Genomic DNA, 24,966 nt, shown 5'->3' with positions numbered 1-24,966 from the left:
TTAAAGAAAGAAAATCAAATTTAAAAGGAAATGAACTGATACTCTTAAGAAATCAATAGCAGTTTGAGTTCAGGTTTTGTTCTGTTTTGAAGGAGAGAAGGGAAGTTCCTGAAACCCTCCTCGAATCTAGTACCCAGGGTCCTCGGGACCACAACTCTATGTGAGTCTGGAAGCCCCAGCTGAGTCTGTTTCCACTCATCGTGCCCTTAAAACAAACCCCACTGCTTGAGGCAGCCTGAAGGACGCCTACTTCCCACAGCCAGGATGCTCAGGGGCACAGGAACCCCTCAGGGGGCTGAAGAAGAAGCTCTTTGTGGATACACTGAAAAGCCCTGAGGAGAGATGAAAACATGAGGCGCCATGCATAATTTCCCCCCAAAGACTTCCAGATCTCCTTTGAGGAGATTAGTCGAGCTCTGGACAGCTTCCCAAGGAGGGTGCCAAAGATAGCAAACTTCTGTGACAGAGAAGAAGCTCACAAGACCCCGGGCTCTCTCCATCATGATGTGAAGTCCTCAACTGGGCCCGCTATGCTTCCAACTTCACAAATAGTTTTCTTTGTAGAAAGTTTGACACATCGAGAAATGTATATTTCTATATGTTAGACTAATGAATGATCTTTTCCAAAGGTTTCATAAGGCATGAGAGCTGCACGTGAGTTCTGTGTTCAAAGGCCCTTTCATGTTATCTAAGTTTAGCTAAAATCATAAAGGCAAGATGCTCTAAAACCTCCGGATTACAGTACATCAAACCTGGTACTTTAAGTGGGGCGGGGAGGGGAAGAACCTTACACTTCCCAGCTCTAACCTGGGCTGTATTGATGCCATCAGTTTAATAACAAGTAGTGACAGATGAGCTTTTCAGCTAAAACAAACGGTTGAGCAGGACTGGGTCCTTGAGCTTTAATTGTCAAGAGGACATGTCATGTGTAGATGCACAAAGAGGATCCATCGGTATCTCTTATCTGGTCTGTTTTGTTGATGTTTGCTTGTTTTGCGTTTCTGTCACTTCAAATGGAGACTACAGAGTAATGTATTTTCGTAAAGGAAGTAAGAACATACACTGCAGAGGTTGCATGGCCCTCCCCAGACCTTATCAAACGATGCAGACATTTGCAATTTGTTTGGAAGGAAGTTTTGTTACAGAAAGAGGCAAGAGGGCAGACACCATGGATTGGAAAGTTATCCAGCAACGATCCTGGCAACAGGGTGCCAACAGATGCCAGGCAGAACAGGCACCTCTACCCTCCTGCCTGGACATAGCTTTTCCTGTGTACTGAAGCCCAGCTGGGACAGCAGACCCCGCCTCACCCCTGGCTGGCTGACCCTTGCCTGTGGTGTTCGTTAGCCAGCTTTGCTTAGCATTAAGACAGTGAGCAGTCACCATGTGCTGAGAACACAATAAACCCTCTTGTTTCCAAGGGGGAAGGAAAAGAACCCTAATGGTCCAAAAGACTAATGTTAACACAAAGACTCAAGTGTCTCCTGGACTGCTGCTCCCACCCTGGATGAGGGCCATGAGTGATCTCTCCTCATGGCTTTCAAAGGTGAGAAAAACAAAAGAATGCATGAGCAGGAAGTGCAAGGATGTATTATGGAGGGCAAGGGTGTCCCAGAAGGAACTGTGTGATCCTATCAGGATCAGAGTGTTACATCCGGGGATTAGCACCTGGGCAGCCCAGGGGAGCCAGGTCTCCGGCCCTGAGCACCTGGGAGGAAGGGTGCAAAGGAACAGGGGACAGCAATGTGGTGCCACTGCTTCCCCGGGATGCACTTCAAAGGTCACTGCTGACTGAGCACACCCTAGGAGTCCCATGGTAGAGACAGGTTTTTTATAAAGGCCTGCTGCCACTTGGCACATCACTCACAGTGTGGTTCGTAGGGAGGAGGTGGGTCTCCGCAGGGCACACACTCCATGTCTTGAAAACCAACAAGTTTAGTCTTCCGGTAAAATCTAGAAGAGGAAGGAGAGTCCCGGTTATTGGTGTCATCTAAGATCACTGTTGCAGCCGAGCATCACATGATCGGTCACCAGCAACCTCTGGTGAAGACAGAGGCTGAGGAGATGGTGGACACTGCACAGATTTGGTTCTCTACATAAAACTTCCTGACCTGGGTGGGATGCTGGAGAGGGAATAGAAGCCAGTGTGCTCTGGCAGTTCTGTTGTAACCTAAACCCCAAACACCTTTCAAATAAAGTATTAGATTTAGCATTTGAAATTTAGGAGCCCAGATATGTTCTCATTAGAAATGTTTGGAGGGATGTTAATACAAATTTTAATTATGGTTGCTTATAGATGGCAGGAATTCAAGTCATTCAAGACTCTATCAATAAGTTAATAAATTAAATTTATTTAAAAGAAAATATTAAGCATCAACAACATAGCTAATGAGCAACATCAAATTAAAAATTACTATGAATACACTACTGCCTGTAAATTAAATTATAAGGACAAACTTAAAACCATTACTGTGAAAGTGATGCTACAACTGGAAATAAAGAATTTGTTCTCCAGACACCATTATTCATAATTAAACCAAAGTCTTCATGTCCTATCTTTAAAACTCTAGTTTCTGAATCTCGGCACTTGATTGGTAATTTAATGATTACCCTGTGTGTTAGAGTCTGATGTTATGTCTACTGTGTATTGTGAGCAGGTTGGTAATCCTGGAAACTTCACAGCAGTTTGAAAGGTTTTAGCTGAGCATGCTATGTGGTAGCATGCCTGTAAACCCAGGAGGACTGAGACCAGCCAGAGCTACGCAGGGAGACTCCTCAAAACAAAACAGGACCCAAAATTCTTAGATTCTTTCGGTGAAACAGCAGCGGACCAAGCTCTGGGCATTTTTACTAACTGCCTAATAGCGCTGGTGACTCCTCTGGCCCTGCCTGTGAATTGTGTCCATGCAGCCCCTTTCTGGCTAGTGCTTCCCTCAGTATATCGAGGTCATTCCAACATGGCAGGATTTCTTCACCTCACAAGCACGCTGGTTTTCAAACACATGATCTATTGTAAAAAATTATTTTTGCAACTAGACTTTTTGTTTGTTGGTTTGTTGGGGAAAGCACAGATATCAAAACAGTCTTACCCGAAGGGGAATTTCTTGTTTTTAAAATATTAAATAATATCTACATTCAATTCCCATACTTGATGTATCTCCTTTTTAAGCGGTTTTAGAACATGTATTTTTGTGCTGTGTCTGCTGTTGAAAGTGTTGTATATTAACTTTTCATTTTATTTTTTACACAATAAGTTTTTCTGTACTAAAGAAACTATTAAATATTAAATTAAATTATATTTGGTAATTTCCTGGATGGAAGTATATAAAAATCAACATGTATTACAATATTTATTTGTTTGTTTGTTTGTTTATGTTTTTTGAGACAGGGTTTCTCTGTGTAGCCAAGGCTGTTCTGGAACTCAGAGACCCACCTGCCTCTGCCTCCCGAGTGGTGAGATTAAAGGTGTGAGCCATCACACTCAGATATACATAGTACAGTATTTAACAAGACACATTTTAAATAAGGAATCTCCCCTCACCATTGTTTGTTTTGTTTTGAGACAGGGTCCCACTAGGCAGACCAGCCTGGTCTCAAACTCATCAAGACCATCTCGTCTCTGCCTCCTAGCTGTTGAAATGGAAGGCGTGTGCCACCACATTTGGCACCTATTGCCTTTATTTAACATTTTTTATGTGCATTTTTCTGTTGTGGCAAAAAGGCACACCAGTAACTTTCCCGTTATAAGCAGTTTTAGGTGTGCATTTGAACAGCACTGCCGGCGTGTGCTTGTAAAACAGAGCCCCAGACTTCCTAAGCTTCCCAGGCTGAAGCTCCGGGCCTGTTAGCCCCTACTTTATGCTCAGTAGCTCCCTAGTTGCCCTTCCTTCTGTTTCTGTATATGTGACGACTCCACACACCTCCTCTAAATGGCAGCCACAGCATTACCTGCTTGTGACTGACCTACATGTCATTCATGTTGGAGCATGTGACAGGACTAATGTCTTTCATAGGGTCAAGCAACCTCCTGTCCTGTCCCCTGGAAAAATGGGTGCATTGTATGTGGTTCTTATCCACTTGTCTGTGGACAATTGTGCTTCTTCATCCTTTTGGGAGACCATGAACAGTGTCCTAATGGACATGAGTGTATGGATATCACTCCAGGTTCCTAATGGACATGAGTGTGTAGATACTGCTCCAGGCTCCTCCTCTGGGAGACTGAATAGTGCTGTAATGGACATGAGTGTATAGATATCACTTTAGGTTCCTAATGAACATGAGTGTGTTGATATCACTCCAGGTTCCTCCTCTTGGAGACTGTGAAGAGTGCTATAATGGACATGAGTGTGTTGATATCACTCCAGGTTCCTCCTCTTGGAGACTGTGAAGAGTGCTATAATGGACATGAGTGTGTTGATATCACTCCAGGTTCCTCCCCTTGGAGACTGTGAAGAGTGCTATAATGGACATGAGTGTGTAGATATTGCTCCAGGTTCCTCCTTTTGGAGACTGTGAAGAATGCTATAATGGACATGAGTGTGTTGATATCGCTCCAGGTTCCTCCTTTTGGAGACTGTGAAGAGTGCTATAATGGACATGAGTGTGTAGGTATCACTTTAGGTTCCTAATGAACATGAGTGTGTAGATATTGCTCCAGGTTCCTCCTTTTGGAGACTGTGAAGAGTGCTATAATGGACATGAGTGTATAGATATTGCTTCGGGACTCTGCTTTAAATTCTATCAGGTACATACCCAGTTCTATTAATATCTTAAAGATGGCTACTGTGGTTCCTCAGCAGGGCAGAGCAGATAGTCCTTGACCCCCCACAACACTCTTATTTTCCTTAGCTCTGTTTTGTTTTGTAGTCATCTCGATGTGCATGAAGTGACAAATCAGTGTGATTCGATTTGACTGGCAGCTCCCTGAAGACTGATGATATCAACATCTTATAATTAACAAAAATATTTAATGGTTTGTTTTTTTTTTAACTTTTGTACCCCTGTGTGCACATGTGTGAAGGAGGCCAGAGGTGAGCCTCGAGTGTCATCCTTCAGGTGTCTTCCACCTTCGTTTGTTTTTCTGTTGTTGTTGCTTTGTTTTGTTTTTGAGAAGGGTCCCTCACTGGGCTAGAGCTAGCCAATTAGGCTGGGTTGACCAAACAGTGAGCCCCAGGACCCACTTCCCAGCACTAGGATTATAAGCATGTGCCACTACTCCTGATGGCTGCTGCTGCTTCTTCTTCTTCTTCTTCTTCTTCTTCTTCTTCTTCTTCTTCTTCTTCTTCTTCTTCTTCTTCTTCTCCTCCTCCTCCTCCTCCTCCTCCTCCTCCTCCTCCTCCTCCTCCTCCTCCTCCTCCTCCTCCTCCTCCTCCTCCTCCTCCTCCTCCTCCTCCTCCTCCTCCTCCTCCTCCTCCTCCTCCTCCTCCTCCTCCTCCTCCTCCTCTTCTTCTTCTTCTTTTAAACACAGGTTCTGGGACTCAAACTCAGGGCCTTACACTTAAAGACAAGGACTTCACCAACTGAGGTTCCTCAGCCCATTGCATAGAGATGCTTTCTTTCATCCCACAGGTTGTCTGTTAACTGCTGATTCGTGGATTATATGGTGGCCCTATCTCGTTGCACAAGAGATCCTGAGTGTTATATGTCATCTTCACTTTTGGTGCCTATGTTTTGGTGTCACTTCCAGAGTCTCTCTCCAAATCCAGTGTCATGAAGTTTTCCCTGTGTTTTCTTCTTGTATTACTCTTAGGTCTTTAATCCATTTGAGGTTGAATTTTGTGTAGGGAGTAAACTAAGAGTCCAGATTCACTGCTTCCTTGTGGGTGCCTCATTTTCTCAATTCCACGCTTGGCACCAGTGTCAAAACTCCACATATGCAAGGACTGATTTCCAGGTTCCCCTTTGTACTCCTTTGGGTTGTGTAATCTGTCTTTGTGCCAAAACACCCTTTTGGTTATTGTAGCTTCGTGATGCACTTTAAAAAGAGGGGGTATGAGTTCTCCGTTGCTCTTTTTAAATTTTATATGCTCTTAAATGAGTAATTTGATTAAAATCTGATCTGGTAGGAAATCAGTATATCAGATATTGCTTTAACATATTTTCATAGCCAAATCAAAGTAGAAGTTTGACCGATCACTGATGCAGTTGGGATTTGGTCTAATTTATCCAATTTATATTTGTTCCCATTATAAGTAGCATAGCTTCCTACTGCATTATCCATTATGCTACTGAGGTCAAGGGTCAACCTCCAGTGCTGTTCCTTCCACTGTTTTTTTGGAGACAATTTTTCTCACTGGCCTGGAATACATCACACAGGCCACACTGAGCTAGGATTACACGCACACACCAGACCTGCCTACAGGCCAATCTAATGGAGGCATCTTCTCAGTTAAGGTTCCTCTTCCCAAATAACACACTAGCTTGTGTCAAACTGAGAAAAAAAAACAAAACAACAAACAAAAACAAAAAACCAGGACACAGCCATGCAAAACCTTCCTGGTTACAAGGCCACTAATGGGCAACCTATCTAGAATCTATTTGGTATTTACAATGGACTGGAACTCCCCTAGGAATTTTATGCTTTACATTTTTATTCCTCCAACAGTACGGCAGGATGCTAATGTTCTCAGACGACAGCTTGTGAGTTACTGGTAAAGACAATGAGCATATCCGGAAGCCAAGGAACCTGTCTTTGTCATTATTTAGCTTACGGGCATTGAAGCCAGCTAAGTACACACACACACACACACACACACTCATTCACGAATGTGCACGCATACACACACACAGGAGGAGGTCAGATGGTTCCTGCGAGTGTCAGCACTGCACTAGCTGTGCTCATGGAAGCAGTGAGGTTGAGGTGGCTGGGGTGGCACCAGAAGTGACAATGGCCACCTCAGCATGATTTTGACAGCACTGGCTTTGAAGTAAGAAATATTTCCTTTTGCTTTAGTTTATCTGTCTGCAAGACAGGTTTCAGCTATTTGCCTTCTCCATAGAAAGCTAGTTAAACTTCAGGAGTACTTTTAAAATACTACAGACTTGACTGGGCAGTGGTTGGAGCACGCCTTTAATCCCAGCACTCAGGAGGCAGAGGCAGGTGGATCTCTGTGAATTCAAGGCCAGTATCTAAGCATCTTCTTAAAGAATGAATTAACACTGTGGGAAGTAGGGGGTCTGATCAAGTGCCAATCAATGAGCTTACACACAAGGAACAGAATTAGTAAGATGACTGGGGGCCCTGACACGCACACTGTGCACATGTGCACACTCCCGTGAGTTTTTGGTATAAGCCCAGGAGGCTGTTTTGAAAAACCAAGTCCCCAGGTCCTGCCTTCCTGCCATTCTCTCCACTGCTACCTAGCCTAGGTTTGCATCCCTGGGGCCTCAATCCCCAGATGAGGAGACCAGACACACACAGACATGTTTCCATCACAGAATTGTGGATCATGGGCTACAGAAGCATGTCAGATGCTCCAGGCACGTTCTTCAATTAGGCTTGCATAAGATTAAAACTCTATCAATAGCTGGGCATGCTGGTGCGTGCCTGCCATCCAGTATGGGGAGAGAGGCAGGAGAATGGGGAGTTCACGGTTACCCCAAGCTACACTGCAAGATCCTGCCTCAAAGCAACGCAAAAGAACAGGCCCTGTAGTACCGCTATCCACACTCATTACTTGGAGTTCTGAAACTATGGTGCTTTTTGTTAGCTCAATTTTTAAATAGCAGATTTGATGAGGTATAATTCACATACCATACAAGTCACCCACTGAAAGGGTTGCATGCCAGTGGTGTTATTAGAGTCATGGAGTTGGGTAACTGTCTCTACAATTGATGTTAGAACCCTTTGTCACCCCTGGAACAATCCTACTAACCACTACCACCACCCCATCCTTCACTGTGCTCCCCAGCCCTCAGCCCACACAGCCTGGGTTGGTTTTCCTTTATTATGGAGCTGCAGTTCTGGGCATGTGACTAAGGTAACTACCAGGTGTGCAGCCTTTAGGACAGCCCTCTCTCATTGAACACAGTATTTTCCAGGCTCATGTATGTTTGCAGGTGTCAGCATTTCCTTCCTTTTTATTGCTGAGTAATATTTCATTGTTCAGATCTACCCTATGTTTATTCACTCATCAGTTGATGGTTATTTGGATTTGTCGGAAGTCCTGTGAGATGGTATTTTTCAAACATTTATTGGAGGGTGGCATGCATGCAAGAGGACAACTTTCAGGGAGTTAGTTTTCTCCTTCCATTAGGAGGGTCCTAGGGTTCCAGCTTGGTGGCAAGCATTCTTACCTGTTGAATGACTCTGCTGGCCCAGATTAAGCCTTAAAAAAAAACTAGTACAACGCAATCTCCACATGGTCAGGAATCTCTGCTACCTTTTCCTCTGACCTATTCCAGGGACTGAGGGAATGCCCATAGCTGCAGCTCACAGGGCTCCTCTGGGGGGAGAGGGGCTGCCTGTCAATCCCTTTGTCCATTTGTCTAAGTGCTGCTTCTGTTCTTCTGTTCACTTTATAAGAGTGACTGCTCTTCTGCTTTGTCACAAGAGCCTAGAACAGAGTCAGCTCAGCAGCTGTGGAAGGAATGAGATAGAAGTTCCAAATGTTGCCCAAACATCTTCACGTTCTTATCCCCGTGTGTTGACGTTGGGGGGGGGGGGGGGTCAGGAAATGCCTTGGGAAGCATTTATTTAAATAGCAGAAGAAATGGCCCAACTCACCCGGGCAAGCAGTCCCCACAGACGGCGTCACTGGTGTGGGAGCAGTTGGCCCTCTGAAAGCGATTCACTAGCGCACAGTCCACACATGGCTTGCACTTCTGGAAGCCCCAGTCCTCCTTGAACCTGTGCGGCCTGCAAGGCACACACTGTGCATCTTCTCCATAGCCGAAGCCACATTCCTGCAGGGATTAGTGGGTAAAAGACAGCTATTCATACTCTGCAAGCTTGAGAAAGCTACTGGGATAAAGAAGACCCACCGAGGCCCACCTTCCCAGGCACAAAGGCAGCCCTTTCGGCAAGTTCAAATGTGTCTTCCCTGGCTAATAATCTCTCTTGTGGCCTGCACAAGTGTCCTTAGTCATCCACTTTACTTCAGAGGTGGTGAGCATGTGCATAAGAAAAGGTCTCCCGGATTCCCACTGGGGCATTAGGGCAGAATTATAGCACTTTCTTCTCCCCTAATTAAGCCAGCCATGTGACTGCTCAGAAGCCGAAGCCAGTGGGAAGTTCAGACACTTGTTCACTCATCAAGGCAGAAACTAAGCACATCACTATTAGCAGCGCAACTTCAGAAGATAAAGGCAGCTGTGTGAGAGATTTCACAAGCCTTAAAACACAGACCGGCTGAACGTTTTCTGTGACCAGAAGGGTTGTTATCTATCTGTTCAAAGAGAACTAAAGTGGTACTAAGGGTCACAAGCTAGAGCCTGGACTGTGGCTCAGAGGGAGAGAGCCCGCCTCGCATGCAGGAGGCCCTGGGTTCAATCCTTAGTGCTGCAAGGGGAACAAAACACCAAAAGGCCTTGAGCCTCGGGTGTGATGCAGATTGGAATACTGTGCTGGCTTTACCGGGGTGAACGAAGTAAAAGACTCTTTGGCACTCAGAAGATAACTTCCACAGGTTCAAGAGCAAAATAAGCTACAGCAATCACATGATGTGTGTAATGCAGCATAAAAGCCAGGTTTAAGCTGTGTGTTCATGACTAGTTGTTCAATACATGAGGCTGATGTCTCAGCTGGTCTTCAGCACGCATCAGAACCCTGAAGAAGTAGGCTCTAATGCCAATGAAAGAATGGACTTGCCAGCCAGAGCAAAAACAAGCAGGCAAAGAACAAAAACTTCCTTCTTCCGTGTCGTTATATGGGCTACCAGCAGAAGGTGTGGCCCAGATTAAAGGTGTGTCTTCCCATTTCAAATGGTCTGGATTAGAAGTGGGTCTTCCCATTTCAAATTATCTAATAAGAAAAAAAATCCTTCTCAGGTGTACTCAGTCTCTTGGGTTTTGGTTAATTCCAGATGTAGTGGAGTTGACAACAAAGAATAGCCATCACAAGTCCACCCTTATCAACTTCACACAGTCTTATCTCCTTATGACCTGCATAATTTCCAAATGAAAACAATAACCAGGTCATAATTACACCTAACATAATGTAACTATCCCACATACAACCACAAACACATTCTATATTTAATCAGGTCACAATTACACTTAATATGATGCAACTGTCCCTCATAAACCACAAACACACAGTAAATTTTAGAATAGTTGGAAATGTCCCTTGAGGGACATTCTTTTGGCCATGTGGCCTTCCTTAGCTGGTATTTATAACTACTTTCTTCTATTACCCCATCTGTATTTCCTCCACCATCAGCAAGTACCACAGCAGGGCTTGGTGACCCACACCTTCATTCCTGATGGGTCTGTGCCCTTTGTCATTCTTCCTGGATTGGTTGTTGTAGTTTCCCATTGACTTTCATCACAGAACACAGTAACACCAAGAAATACCCTACAGGATCTCCTAAACTCCAGACATAATCTTACCTCCACTGTAGAGAAGCAATACAATTTGCACCTGGTAATCTGAATCCATCACTCCTCCTAACAATGTTATTTTTTTCTTGGCTGTTGGTTTAAGGGCAACAGAAGCCCAACATAGCCAGGGAGAGTCTGAGCTTATATAGTTCAATGGGATGTTTATTGTGCCTACTTGAAGAATGGGTCCCTCCTCTGGAACCAAAACTTCTAAGCCAGCGGAATTTAAGATTGTGGAAACACGAAGCACTTTCCTGGTGGTTCACTGGGGTGATAGTGAGTAGAACTATTCCTTTTTCTACAGCTTGATTCCTGGACCCATGGATCCTGGCTATGAGAGAAACCATATCATGTATTAGATACTGATCCAAAGCATATAACACCTTCTGGAGGATCCTGCCCCAGCCCTCCAGGATGGTGCCATCTAATTGACATTGTAACTGTCTTCAAAAGGCCATTCCATCATTCTACCAGGCTGGCTGCTTCAGAATAGTGGGGAACATGGTAAGACCAGTGGATCCTATGATCGTGGGCCCACCGTCATGTTTCTCTGGCTGTGAAGTGAGTTCCTTGGTCAGAAGCAATACTGTGTGGAATACCATGACAGTAGATAAGGCATTCTCTTTCTCAGTCAACAAATCATTGGGCACACTCCATGAGGCTATAGGTGCATTTTGGGCATAGACAACATTATAATGGGAGTAGAAACCATTGGCATTTAGGCAACTTGTTTATGTAACTTGTTTGTGCCTTCAGGACCTGTTCAGGCCTGATCACATATATACCACTTCTATTTGATAATAAATTGTGTTACATGTTCTACTTGTTGGCTTTTTGAGTGAGATAATACCCAGTGCATGATGGGCAGCTTAGGTTGCAAGTTAACTTGGTGGCCCATTGTCAAATGTTTCCACTAAGGCCCAATAGCAGGCCAGGAGCTATCTCTCAAATGAAGACTAGTTGTCTGCAGATGATGGCAGAGCCTTGCTCCAAAATTCCAAAGGCCTCTTCTGTGATCCACCTATGAGGGCCTGCCAAAGGCTCCAAACATCATCCCTATTTGCCACTAACCATCAAGTCTGCATCTTTCAAGTCCTTGATGGTGGCACTGACTACTGCAGTTCCTTCAGGGGTGTGATGCTGTTTTTGATTCACTAGTTTCTAAGGCAGAGACTACTCCAAAGGCTTTTCAACCATAATAGCCTTCACTCCATAGATCAGGAGACCAATGTGAGAATTCTGCCAATTTCTAAGTGTATTTTTCCCAATTATTCATTCTGGGATAGAAGAAATAACCATGGGATGAGTTCGAGGACCACTGGACCTACTATGAGTCAGAATTCAGTCAAAACTCCACTAATCTTAGCCGAGCATGATGGCCATGCTTTTGATCCCAGAAAGTCTGATTGTTTCCTTACTTAACCACGTGTACAGTTATCCTTGTAAAAGTCCATAGGTTCCTTTGGGGAAGGCTGGAGAAAGGTTACCAGTAAACTTTTAGGTATTTTATCAAGGTCCTTTCTCAGGAGGACCTGGCTGCTCCTTCAATGAAGTAGTTCTGTGTCTGCAAACTGACTCAAGTCTGGAAACTGGTTACAGGCTGATGCTCCCTTTTCCCACGATCCAATGTGGCCTTTCTTTCATTTATTTGAGAATGTTTTCCACTTATGCAGATTAAACAGAAATTCAGTAAACTTCTTATCTATTTCATGCCTGGAAACACTGTGGCCGATTAGCCAGCACCACTCATGGGTCAGGCCATTATAGCCATTTCTTTGCCTATGCTGCCCATTACAATAATTATGATAACCTTGCCTTTGACAATTCAGTGCTGCCACTTGGTCCCTGATAACTTTGGGACCCAATTAAACCCATTGCATTGAATTCATCCAACTGAGCAGCAGCATCTCCAACTCTAAGGCTTGGTACAAGGAACAGGGTGATGACAAAGGTGTGCTGGTGCCCCTTCTTACCATTCTTCATCTTATAGGATTAGTGAGGCCATGTCTTCTGGGTCTTCCCATTGTGGAGGACTAGATTTTACACAGCGTACCCACGCTAGCATCACAATTTCCCTGAGGCTTAAATCCTTCATCAACACTAAGCCAAGGGATAGCAAGCATCTCCAACAGTGGCCATCCCTTTTGATAAACACTCCAGCCAACCATTCAACAAACTCTTGACATCTTTTTTAATTGTAAGCTTCCATATTAAACATAGAATCTCCACTTAGTGGGCCCATATCAATAAATTCAGCCAGATCCAGTTATGTGTTCCTTCTACCTTTATCAACACACCCTTAAAATCCATTCCCACACATATTCCCCAGACTTCTGCTTGAATGAATTAGCAAACTCACTAAGCTCTTTGGCGTGCCTCCTTGTGGACGACACTTTCTATCTCCTCTCTAGGAGCCTGCTTAGACTTATGTCTGGAGGTTACGAGTGGTGGGCTTGGGGGACATCAGTATTGTCTTGCCCGGCATTTCCTTTAGGGAAAGCCACTGTTGGTTTAACAGACAAGAAAGGGTTAATTTACTCAGTCAGAAGTGGAAAAGGCAATATTTCAGCAGGTGGGGGTGGGCGTAATCTTCTGCTGAGGGTGGAGAGACTGCATCCTGTGTCCTCTGGTGAGATAAACCCTTGAGAATCTGGGCCTCAGTAGGATCCTCCCCTTCATCTCCACCCCACATCCCAGGGTCCTGTTCTCTACCAGTTAATGCCCTGACTGTAAGCACTGAGACTTCCAAGGCTGAGATTTGAATTTTCACTGTCTTTCAGCCAACCTTGTAATGAGGGCTTCTGTCTGATTTTTTGCAGCTTGAGAAGATTCTCTCCAGCCTAAACACACTCAGACCATGAATGAGCACCTGGAGCTGGTCAGCGTTATCACTGAGCTCATTGATGTCCTTTATCGTATTCTGAGAAGCTTGAAATTGATTAATTTTATCACTGAATTCACTCTTTCCCTTTGCCAATTTCTCTAGAAATACTAGGAGCAACCAACCAGCATCACCATTTTTTCCACACATTGTTAAAAGTTTTATAAACAGAGTCACCAAATCCGTTGCCTCTCACCATTAGTGAATTCAGATAATTAAATACATTTGTCTCCTTAAATTTTTAAAATAGTTCACAGCGTGGGCTTCCAATACTCTCTAAGCTCATAGGAGAGGCTTCAGGAACTGCAGGTGTTGGCAAATTGGAAAGTTTACACTAGATACTAAAAAGAAATCATGTGTATATTTCTGTCGCTTTAGAACCACTTCTGGTACCAAAATCTGTATTAGTCAGGTTTCTCTAGAGGAATAGAACTTGAGAGAAAGAGAGAGAGAGAGACAGAGACAGAGACAGAGTGTAGATTTATTAGAATGGCTTCCACTGGTTGTCTACCAACAGAAGATCCAAGAATCCAGTAGTTAGTTAGCTGTCCAGTTCATGAAGCTGAATGTTTCAGCTGGTTGTCAGTATACACCAGAGTCCTAAAGAAGTAGGTTCTAATGCCAGTGAAGGAATGGACTTCACAGCAAGAGTGAGAACAAGCAGACAGAGAGTGAAAACTCCCTTCTTCCAAGTCCTTTGTACAGACTGCCAGCACACGATATGGCCCAGATAAAAGGTGGGTTTTCCCATCTGGATTAAAAGTGGGTCTTTCCACTTCAAATGATCTAATAATTAAGGGAAAAAAACCTCACAGGTGTGCCCAGCTGCTGGGGTTTTAGTTAATTCCAGATGATGTCAAGTTGACAACCAAGAATAGCCACCAGTCAGTATGACAGGACTAGACCTGCGACCCCACAGAGCACATCACCAACCCACTTGCCACATTGTTTCTCATAGTAGAAATGCTTCCAAAGGCCTGGCCACATATGCATGGACACTGTAACATCTGTGGTTCTCAAAGTCCAGTTCTCCTGATACTTTTGTTGATATGCTGCAAAAGGTTGAAAATCAGGGGATGAGTTTCCAGGTAAGAATCGAGCTTTCAGCCTGTCAGCAATTTGAAACACACGAATCCTTGATAACCCCTTAAGGAAAAATGGCCTTTGAATATGAAGCCAGAAAATGACTAGAGTGCCTTAAAAAGAAGCACAATTCATGGGCTTTTAGATTTTCATCACATCTGTTAAGAACTGTGTCCAATCTAAAGTGTCCGCACAGATTCTCAAGCAACCAGTAAACTCTTAATTAGGAAGGGGAAAGTCCTAGCTCTCCTGGGTGCTTACTCCCTGAGAGCTTTATAAAGTACAAAGTCACACGCACTCCTCCAATGTACACATCCTGCACACACTTCAAAGCTATTTGGAGAGGGAAAGGTTAGAACGTCCATTGGTCTCTCTTCCCAGGGTTGGAGATGGAACCCAGGACCACTATAAGGGAGCAAACACTTATCACTGAGCTATGTCTCCAACCCTATGATTAGTTTAAGCATCTCACTAGGCACTCCAGGCTGCCCTTGAACTCACTCTGTCTCCTTGTAGTCACCCATCACTTCGCCTCTTGCAATCTTTCTACCTCCTCTTCCAAGATGATCCCTGCGCCTTGAAAGAAGGGGGAAGTTTTAGACGTCCCATTTAGGGCTAAGCACTCCACAACTTCTCGTTCTCTGTATGTTAACCAGTTGTGGGTCTCTGTGTTACCTTTCTTCTACAGCATGAAGAAACTTCTCTGATGAGAGTTTGACGATGCACTGGTTTTGTGGACAGAGCGATGCTTCTAGTTGTCTTAATACTATGTTCATTTATTATAATTTTTTTATAATTCTACCATTTACAGTTCAGTGCTCACAAAAGCATCTCTCCCTCTTGAAATCAGGACAATCATAAAGATAGGCATTCCGAAGGAATTTCTTTGGACTGTGAGGGGTCTTGCAGGAGGCCATTGTCGAGGCTTCCATGCTCTGTGTGGGGCTTGTGGCTGTGCTGTGGACAGACTCCTGTTTTTGCTGAGCACTTCTGTTGCTCAGAGCACCAGGAGCTTGCAAAGGCTCTCTCAGTACAGAGAGGCCTCCCCCACACCGTCTCCAGGGATCAAAGCGCTGTACACGTGACACTCGGGGGCGGGTGCCACATTGTTCACATGAGAAGCTTCTAGTCAAAGGCTCCAGCCAGAGCAGAGTGTTTCAAAGTCAGGCTTTGATCCTTGCAGCCAGGACTGTCAGAGACCCGGGTACAAGTTAGAACACAGCAAAAAGGAGAGGAGCTGGGAGAGAGGCGGAGAGAGAGGAAAGGAAAGGAAGGAGAAAGTGTGTGAACTGGAAAGAAATGGGGCTTGCTTTTGCTTTTCAAGCCAGCATTGAAGAAGCAAAAAGGATGCATTTTCCTACATTGGCTCCAAAATTGCAAGGGTTGTGTGCCAACTCTGTCACTTGTTGGCTATGATATTCTGGGAGCTCTGGTCCTCAGTCTCGTCATCAGTGAGATGGGAATAGCAATATCTGCCCTACGGGTTGTTTTGAAGAATAAATGGGAAAACACATAAAACTTACATCAAGAACAGTGGGCTCCCATTAAATGACTTACACCGTTGGCTGTTATTATTTTGGATTTCCTACAAACCGATAAACCAACTTTCCTGATTAAAGTTTAATAACATATTTGGATGGTGAAGGCAAGTAAGGTTGTGAGCTCAGGCCAGCCTTGGCAGGACAGTGAGATTCTGTCTTGTAAACGGCTTGCCAAACATGTGCACCACCCTGCGCTCAATCCCCGGGACTGAAAAAAGGGGGTAAAAACAACAATGCTCCATTGAGAAATATGGTTACGCTATCTAACCCCAACTTTTTCTAGTTCCACCTAACCCAGCTTGTGGGGGAAAAATGATCCTAAAATGCATTACAGGTTTTCTACATTGAACAAAGGAAAACCTCAGCCATCATTCAGTGCAACTGGAATTCACCTGCTGAGTCACCTGCAGTGCTGTTCCCAGTGCTGTCTACACTGGCAGCTGCGCAGGCTTCAGGCCCTGCCAGGCAGCCCACTGTCACTCCTGGCCCCTGCTGAGATCACTTCCTCCACATTCTACCTCCGTCCACCATGAAGAACCAGGCAAATAACCCAACTGGATTTACAGGTCAGTAAGAGAGTTGCCATAGTAGCATGTGCCTGTAATCCCAGCACTCAAGAGATTAAGGAATCAGGATGGGCAGGGCTACATATTAAGACTCTACCTCAGAAGACAAAACGGTAACTAAAAATGAATAGGAGCTTTGAGGGTCTCATCTTTTAAAAAAAAGAATGGTATTCCAACACAGGGAGATCATTTACACTTTTTTATTCTGACTTCCTAGAGTTTGTACCACATAAGCACCATTTTGACCAATGTGTTCATGTCATAGTTTCCTGTGTCATTCATACCCACTGTAGTTTATAGAATGAGCTTGAATGTGCTTGTACATGCATGTGTGTGTGCATGCATGTGTATGCATGTGCACATGTGTATGCAAGTGTGTATGTGTATGCATATGTATATTCCATCTTACACCAACCTTAATCATGCAAAAAGGAGCAACCAGGCTCCAGTGTTTGAACTTACAGATTCAGGTGACATCAAGAGCCATTTTCACTGTGTTGAATTTAGGGGAATGAAAACCTACATCCATGTCAGCTGGTGTAGTTCACACCTTAAGTCCCAGCACTTGGGAGGCAGAGGCCAGAGGATCTCTGGGAGTTGGAGGCAGCCTCATTTACATATCATGTTCCAGGGCAGCCAGGCTTGAATAGAAAAACCCTGTCTCTCTCTTTTACACACACACACAAAGAAATGAGAGAAAACCTACATCCAATATAATTAATAACATTCATGAAATATATATCATTTAGTCTCCTGGGAACTCTGCCAACTTATTGGGGAGAATTTTATTTAAAATATATTTTCTCTGAGACTTTTTATTTTTAAAAACTAATCTTGCCTAATACTATTGTTAAATTCACAAAAAATAGCCACAGTTCATGACAAGCTAATAAAATAATGGTGTTAGCTCAGTGTATAATTCTACACATTGAATTAAGTAAAAACTTTGAATTAACTAGAAATCCCAAGAACCTGTTTCCAAGGAACAAATCAGCATCTGCTGTGGCAACATGGCTGATCAGTCACCGTGCAAAGCACCATAAATACAGAGCCCTGTAATTACTCATAATCCAGGCTGCACGTAAACAGCACATAAACATAAATTACCCCAGTATGCACGTCTGCTTTGGTGTTTTTATTTCATTCAGCGAAACCAGGTGCTGAAAATGCCTCGAGGCCTTCTCCACAAAGGCCAAGACATAGCGCCCGAGTGGACACAGGTGAACAGTTAGCTGACACACAGCCTCCAAGCATCACAGTCCTGGCAGGTACATGCCCGTATCTTTGTGCAGTCGTGCCCCTCCCTGGCTTGGGAGCATGTCTTTTCTTTTGCATACTGAAACCTACTACAAATAACGTCTTAAAACACTTAAGCAATGCGCCTTCTTCTATCTCGGTCCCTAAAATCCCATCCCTGCCACACAGGGAAACACTGGTAATGGTTTGGGGATGATCTCTCCAAAGTGCCTCTTCCTGTGGCTGCTACACCCCTCCGCAGCTCTTCGCTGCTACACACTTGCCATGTCTAGGGGAGAGTCCAACTGCATGGATGCGGTGGGATGGGCCCGGCTGCTCTTCACCCACACGGCACCCACATGCTGGGCACGGAAGGAATTCCCACGTGGCTAGCTGCCTGTACACTGATCAGATCACCTTACTGTGCATCGAATGAAAACGACTTCAAATCTTATTCCCCACAATGCTTCACAGAAAGGGAATCCTTTCTCCAGCTATACTCTGTTCTGCAGCAGGCAGATAGTAAGGGCTCAAGCTGTGTTCATGCTTAGCTTTTTGACAAGGTTCCTCCAGGTCAAATGCTCGGCAGGCTCCTCGGAGTAGTCCCCTTGATAGGCTGTGTCTACAAGAGCTCAGCTGTCTAAGGAACCTATGGAGTCTGTTTAATCCAGACCTCTCCACCATATCTGTTCAGGTCCCCCATCCTATGTCACTCCTGGGGTGGCTCCTGTTCATTCTGGTCTTAAGAAAAAATCCTGCTTGGTCAGCTTAACCAAAAGCCCCACGGTCATTGTCTATCCTTTTCCACCCTTTGACCCCTGCCTTACTTGCTCCTTGCACAGGCTACGTTCAGGACAAACCCCTCCCTCCTTCCCTGCTCCCCAATTCCGCACTGAGGCCTTCCTTACCGTGGCAGCCCTGCATGACGTCTACTCTAGACTTCTGCTGTCCAGCCCTGCCTGTTCTCTGGCATGTTCCAGGGCAGGAGGGTAGAAAAGAGGGTACAGGGTTAGTGAGGGAAGGAGGGAAGGGGGGTGAGCACATCACCTGCCTGGACTTAGAATTGGATTTCTTTTCCTTCTTTAGGGGAGGTTCTACCATAAATACCAAGGTTCAAAATTTATCTTTTAGCTCCAAAATACCCTACCAACTTTATTTTTTAAATAACGAGGTGGTGTTGTAAAAGCTCGAAGGAAGTTCCTGGCACTTCCTTAGATACGCCAGCAGACTGTTTTATCAATAAACTTTTGAAGTGAGAAAGTACAGACATAGGTAAGATAGCAATGCGGTGGGGAAAGGTATCACCGCATCGGATTCTTTCTTTCCCTCTATTCCTTACAGCAAGCCGTCCTTAACACCAGCTCTTATCAACTCTTGCACACACACACACCCCCACAGCAGTGCAGGGAGGCAGACGGCAATGCTGCAGAACAGACACGGACGAGCAAACCCTGTTCAAAGCGGCATTTCCTGAAGACCCTCCTTTAAAAGAAATTCTCACGAGCAAAGCCTGTAAAGGCTGCAGCCACTGCTCCCCAGTCAGCCAGGAGTCTTCTTGGGTAACGTGGGTGCGTGAAGGCAGGGTGGGGTGTCGGGTGGGATGAACCTGGAGACTTCCTTTCCAGGTTCTGGATCAAGCCCAGCTGCTTCTACCCCAGCGGGCAGCTCTCTGCCTAAGAGTCTCAAGCCACACTTGGTGACTATCCAGTAGCAAGACAGTTGACAGTCACTAAATCCCTTCTCTTTTTTCTGCCTTTGCAAAGCCTGCACTGAACAAAACACAGGCTGGTGCCACCTACAGAGGAAAGGCAGGTCCCCAGACCGCAGGGGGCCTCCTAGACCCTCCAGGTCCAGGAATGGCTCCCAGTGCCTCTGGGCCTAACAGCACTCACTATTTATTTGTACAGCCAGTAAGTTATTTGCTTTGGTTCTTTGAACTTTAAAAGTTTAAATGTTAAATTCCAGATTTAAACGGGGGAAAAAAAGCTATTCGTGGAGAAAGTCAAGGGCATGAAAAATGGGAATGTCAAATTAGGTTTCTACGGCTCGTGCTTGGACATCAGCTCTTTAATTTCCTTTAGTAAAAAAAACACCAAAGAGCTACAGAAATCTGTACTTGGGGCTTTTAAGGAAAATTCACATGAGGGAACTTGCTGCTATCTGCTCGACATACGGGCTCACCCGTGCAACTAAAGAAAACAATGAGCAACTTAAAAGATAGACGAGTCCTCCTGAAATATATAATTGAAAATTATATTACTTTTTGGTTACTTTATTCACAGGGATGAGAAGCACTTTCAAAAATTAGACATCTTTTTAAAAGCCAAAGCTGGACACTCGCCCTGTGGGGAAAGTGGGTTGTTTACAAGAGTTCCTTTTTTTACATTGACGAAAGTCATCCAATAATTGGTTAGAAAAGCTTACTTTGAAAATCATGCCAGAGGCTTGAAGCCTGCTTCAAGTGGTTCATGCAAAAACTAGTTTCCTGATTTACTGCTGTGAGGCGATCATGTTAAAAGCACATTGTTGGCATTCATTCTCTGGGAGGAGGAGGGGCCAGGGCTGGTGAATTCTAGGCAGTAGGAATTCAAAACTCCAGTGTGGTTACTTTCAGCAAACAAAAATCCCCCTCTCCCCCGTATCTCAGAAAGTCTAAAGGGTGTTGAGAACAAGTGGCACTCATACAGCCCCATGTGTCTGGCAGGTGCCACCCGAGGGGCTGTGTGAACAGTCTTGGTTTTGACTCTGATAGGGAGAAGACATTCTCAACCATGTTAGAAACTTTCAAAAGAGAAATCTATAAGGGTGTGTGTGTGTGTGTGTGTGTGTGTGTGTGTGTGTGTGTGTGTGTGTACAGCTCAGACTTAAGCTCCCCCAACAGACTCCAAATGACTCAGTTATCTGTCATATATTCTTTCCAAAAATACAGTTACAGGGACTTTACTACAGGCCACCAGAAGGAGCTGAGGGATTTGGGACTTTAAGGAGAGCAGCGTGGGAACCACACAGAACTAATGCAGTGAGACTGCTCAGCAAGGCGTTGGGAACATCATCTGGTGTGGGGAATGGAAGGGGTTAAAGGCTGCAAGGGGGGGTCTCATCTGCGAGGTGGGGGCAAGGACAAGGGCATTTGTGGAGAGGAAAGCTGGGAGCAGGTAGCTGGCAAGGCGGCTCCACCTCTGTGTCACACATGAGTGTGTGAACTTCTGGAAGACATCTTACGATTTCTCAGCTGTACCTTGTAGTTCATAAGCCAGAGTCTCAAAGGGCTTCACTTAAATTTTAAAAATGTTCAAATGAGATAAAACTAAATGTCTATTTTCTCAGTAGCACTAGCTAAACACATTTCAAATGTCCAACAGCCAAAGTGGCTAGTAGGTGCCAAACCTACGAGACAGCAACCCTCTGGAGCAGCATCAGAATGAAGAAGGTCTGAACTCCAGGTAGCTGCACCATTCCTGACCCTGGCATATAGTGGACTAGCCACAACAATGACAAATCAATCAACTTCTGGGTGGCCATTGTCCACCACTAAGATGGGAACAATCACAGTCCTTACTTAGGAGATGCAGTATGAAGATTCTATTATTTAGTACCCAAAAGTCACATGATAACATTTGCCGGCCTATTTTGGTCACATCATCTGTCATCACAACTGCATAAGATCTACTATAGGATAACAAAACTAGGCTGGAGAGATAGCTCAGTGGTTAAGAACACTGACTGAAGTTCCAGAGGACCCAGGTTCAATTCCCAGCACACGCATGGCAGCTCACAACCATCTGTAACTCCAGTTCCCTGGGATCCAACAATCTCTTGTGAATTCCATGGGCACCAGGCATACTCATGGTTCACAGACATACATACAGGCAAAGCACAAAAATAAGCAAATATAAAAACATACAGCTAAAAATAAGCAAATAAAAGAACAAAATGCAACCTCAGTTCTCTAGGTTTCATGGCACGCTCAGATAGCTAAGGTACAGTGGACAGAAGGGAAGCATATTGTCAGAGCAGGGTTCTCTAAGCAGACCCCTTATCTAATGATTGACAGGAGGTGAAGGAGGCCGGTCCCATCTGACAAGTGCACCAAGGCATCGCCAGGACACTGCTCCAGCTGCTACCAGCAAGCCCCAATTACATATTATAGACAGTGGAAACCTAACCAGCAGTAGGTAAGCCTAGACACCTTAAGGAAAAACAGTTGAATGTCTTACAAAGAAAATAATAACTAGGGGTAGTAAAACCACAGATGGAAAATGTACTTATGCCTACCTACCCAAAGTTTCTCTAACTCTAGTTTGAAAACACAGATACATTCTTGCAGTGGAAAACACATTATGACCCTGGAGTATGATGCTTCAAACAGACACCTCATCTTGGAGAAAGGACGGTTTGGATATGCGCAATAGTGGAGGGCTTGCCTAGGATGTGCAAGGTGCTGAGTCTAATACACAGCATCACACACACACACACTCACACACTCACACAGTGGACCTAAGTATTAAGCTATATTTGACACAGTGAAATGAGTAAACTAAAATAATGTTACCCAGAGGCTCTTATATCTTAGGGAGAATGAACTTTGTTTTACTCTTTAAATAAAAGTTTGTCATTTATTTTTACTTTTATTCACTGACCAAAAACCAAGAGTAAAGACTTTATAAAATATATTGCTTATATACTAATTCATGAATGGTCCTACTGTTAGACAGTAAGTATCTTTAAAAAAATATACCCACGGTGGATGGATTCATTCAACCTCTGAGCAAATGTACTGAGCTGGGGGCCTGGGTGGGCTGGACAGCAAGGCAACCAAGCTATACTGACTGGAGTTGCCACTCTCAAGGGAACAGCACAGGCCATGTGCTAACATGTCTGTGTCTTAATGTATCTATGAAGCACCATAAACACGGGAACACTGTGGGTGCTGCTCCCAGGGCATTGTGGGTATAGCATGGCTGGGTGGCTGCTTCGATGCTTAGGGAAATCTGCTACCTAGGTGTCTTAGTCACTTTTCCTTTGCTGTGACAAAACACCATGATGAAGGCAACTTATAAAAAGCATTTAATTGGGCTTACAGCTTCAGCGGGTTAGAGTCCATGATGGCAGAGCAAAAGCGTGGTAGCAGGAGCAGCTGAAAGTTCACAAACAGGAGGCAGGGAAAGCAGTGGTGACGGCACCAGTCTTTTGAAACCTCAGAGTCATCTCCAGTGACACACCTCCTCCAACAAGGCCACGACTCCTAATCCTTCCCAAACAATTCTACCAACTAGGGACCAAGCATTCAAACATGAGTCTATGGTGCCGTTCTCCTTCAAATCACCACATTGCGGAAACAGATTCCATAGGAATCTGAAATACAGAAATTCCCTTTTTGTTGCTGTTTCTTTTTTTCTTTTTATTTGATTTTTTTAATAGGTGGGGACTGGACTCAGAACCTTGTGTATACTAGGCAAGCACTCTTCTACTGAGACAGATCCTCAGCCCATTTGCTTCTTTAACTTTGGGGTTGTAGGATCTACATATCAATTTTCACTGCAGGTGAAACCATCTACAAAAGTGTGTATGTTACTGAAAGACACATCTCTAACAGGCCGAGCACACCTATCGAGTCCAGTGAATACAAAGAGAGTTTTACATAGGGAAAAACAGAGGCTGTGAAGGGTCCAGATCTGGATCTGTAGTGAAGGATCATATGAGCCAGGTGGGGAAATGGGGGTCAGGGTAGGGTTCTTGAGGAAGAACAAGGCAGAAGGATGGGAAGGGGGTAGTTTTGGACAGTCAGAGGAACCTTGCTCATTGTTTTGAAAGTCTAGGAAAATGGAAGGATGCTATATGCTTATTCACTCATTCATTGAAGCCAAATACTCTTGTATCTTTCATTGTGGCCATTCTATCAGATAACAGTCTCAAAAAATTGATTGGTGATCATTTTATAAAGACTCCACACTTCTCTTGTTTGTTTGTTCTTATTTGATGCTGTTTTTGAAACAGGAATCTGTCACCCAGGCTAGCCTCCAATTCACGATTCTCCTCCCTCAGCCTCTTAAGTAGGTGGTATTATAGGCATATGCCACCACACTCAACTAGGACTTCACTTTGTTAGTATTTTAAAACAATGTTGTATACATGCTCAAGAGTGAGAAATGTGCATGTGTGTGCAGAGGCCAGAAGTCAATTCAGTACATCCTCTTCATACACTCAGAAACTTTGAGACAGGGTCTCCATACTAAACCCGGAGCTCCCAATTTAGCTAGACTAGAGACCAGCTGACTCCAGGGATCCTCCTGTCCCTATAACCCTAGTGATGGAATTAAAGGTGCCCACCACCATGCCAGGAGTTTCTTTCTTTAATGTGATGTCTGAGAGATCAAACTCAGGCCCTGATGCTTGTACTCAATACACTTTACCAACTGTGTCATCTCCTCATCCCTCAAGACTTCATTGTTTAAAGACCAGTTTTAGGCTTACAGTAAAACAGAGAGGAATATCCAGAGACATCAGCTGTATCCACACCCCCATCCCCAGCATAGCGTCTTCCATTATCAATGTCTTGTGTCTGAAAGATGCATTTGTTTCAATCCACTCACTCTGTGACCGCTGTCTATGACCAGAAGCCTCTACTTACTTCTCTTGAGGTTCAGTCCTGATACTGCACATATTACAGGTGTGGACAACTACATACTGGCATGCTCTATTCTATCCATTTAACCCCCACTTCCCTGACTTAGAGCAAACACCAACCTTTTTGCTATCTCCAAACTGTCATAAAGTATGCATTTGAGGGTCTCCATGTCTTCTTGTTGGTGGCTATCAGTTTTTGGTGCAGGATAATATCTCATTGACTGGATGGTCTTGTCTCTCACTCACCTATCATAGGATGACAGCATTACTCGCAGGTCTTGGTGATCATGAGTAAAGCTGCTTCTATAATCAACCCTGTACAGATTTTGTGTAGATACAAGTTTTTAACTCCTCTGAATAATTACTAATTATAGGTCTTCCAGGGGGTTATTCTTTATCAGGTTAAGTAAATTCCCCCTCCATTCCTACTTTACTGGGAGTTTTCATTTTGAATGGGTATTGAATGGTTTTCAAATGGTTACTGATATGACAC

At 44.3% G+C, this 24,966-nt stretch overlaps 1 protein-coding gene across 5 annotated transcripts in view; it reads right to left on the bottom strand.

Annotated features, from left to right (window-relative positions):
• Nucleotides 1-24,966, bottom strand: part of Tnfrsf19 (TNF receptor superfamily member 19) — an 86,336-nt gene that overhangs the window by 34,535 nt on the left and 26,835 nt on the right. For all 5 annotated transcript variants that reach the window (XM_040740580.1, XM_040740582.1, XM_040740578.1 and 2 more), the window contains exons 4-5: nt 8,726-8,904; nt 1,868-1,953 (exon numbers count right to left, since the gene is read on the bottom strand). In XM_040740580.1, the coding sequence (XP_040596514.1) occupies nt 1,868-1,953; nt 8,726-8,904 (265 nt within the window). The remainder of the gene's footprint in view (nt 1-1,867; nt 1,954-8,725; nt 8,905-24,966) is intronic.

This window comes from Mesocricetus auratus, unplaced genomic scaffold (assembly GCF_017639785.1).
Source record: "Mesocricetus auratus isolate SY011 unplaced genomic scaffold, BCM_Maur_2.0 Super-Scaffold_100707, whole genome shotgun sequence".
Taxonomy (NCBI): Eukaryota; Metazoa; Chordata; class Mammalia; order Rodentia; family Cricetidae; genus Mesocricetus; species Mesocricetus auratus.
This window is presented reverse-complemented; position numbering and strand designations above follow the sequence as displayed.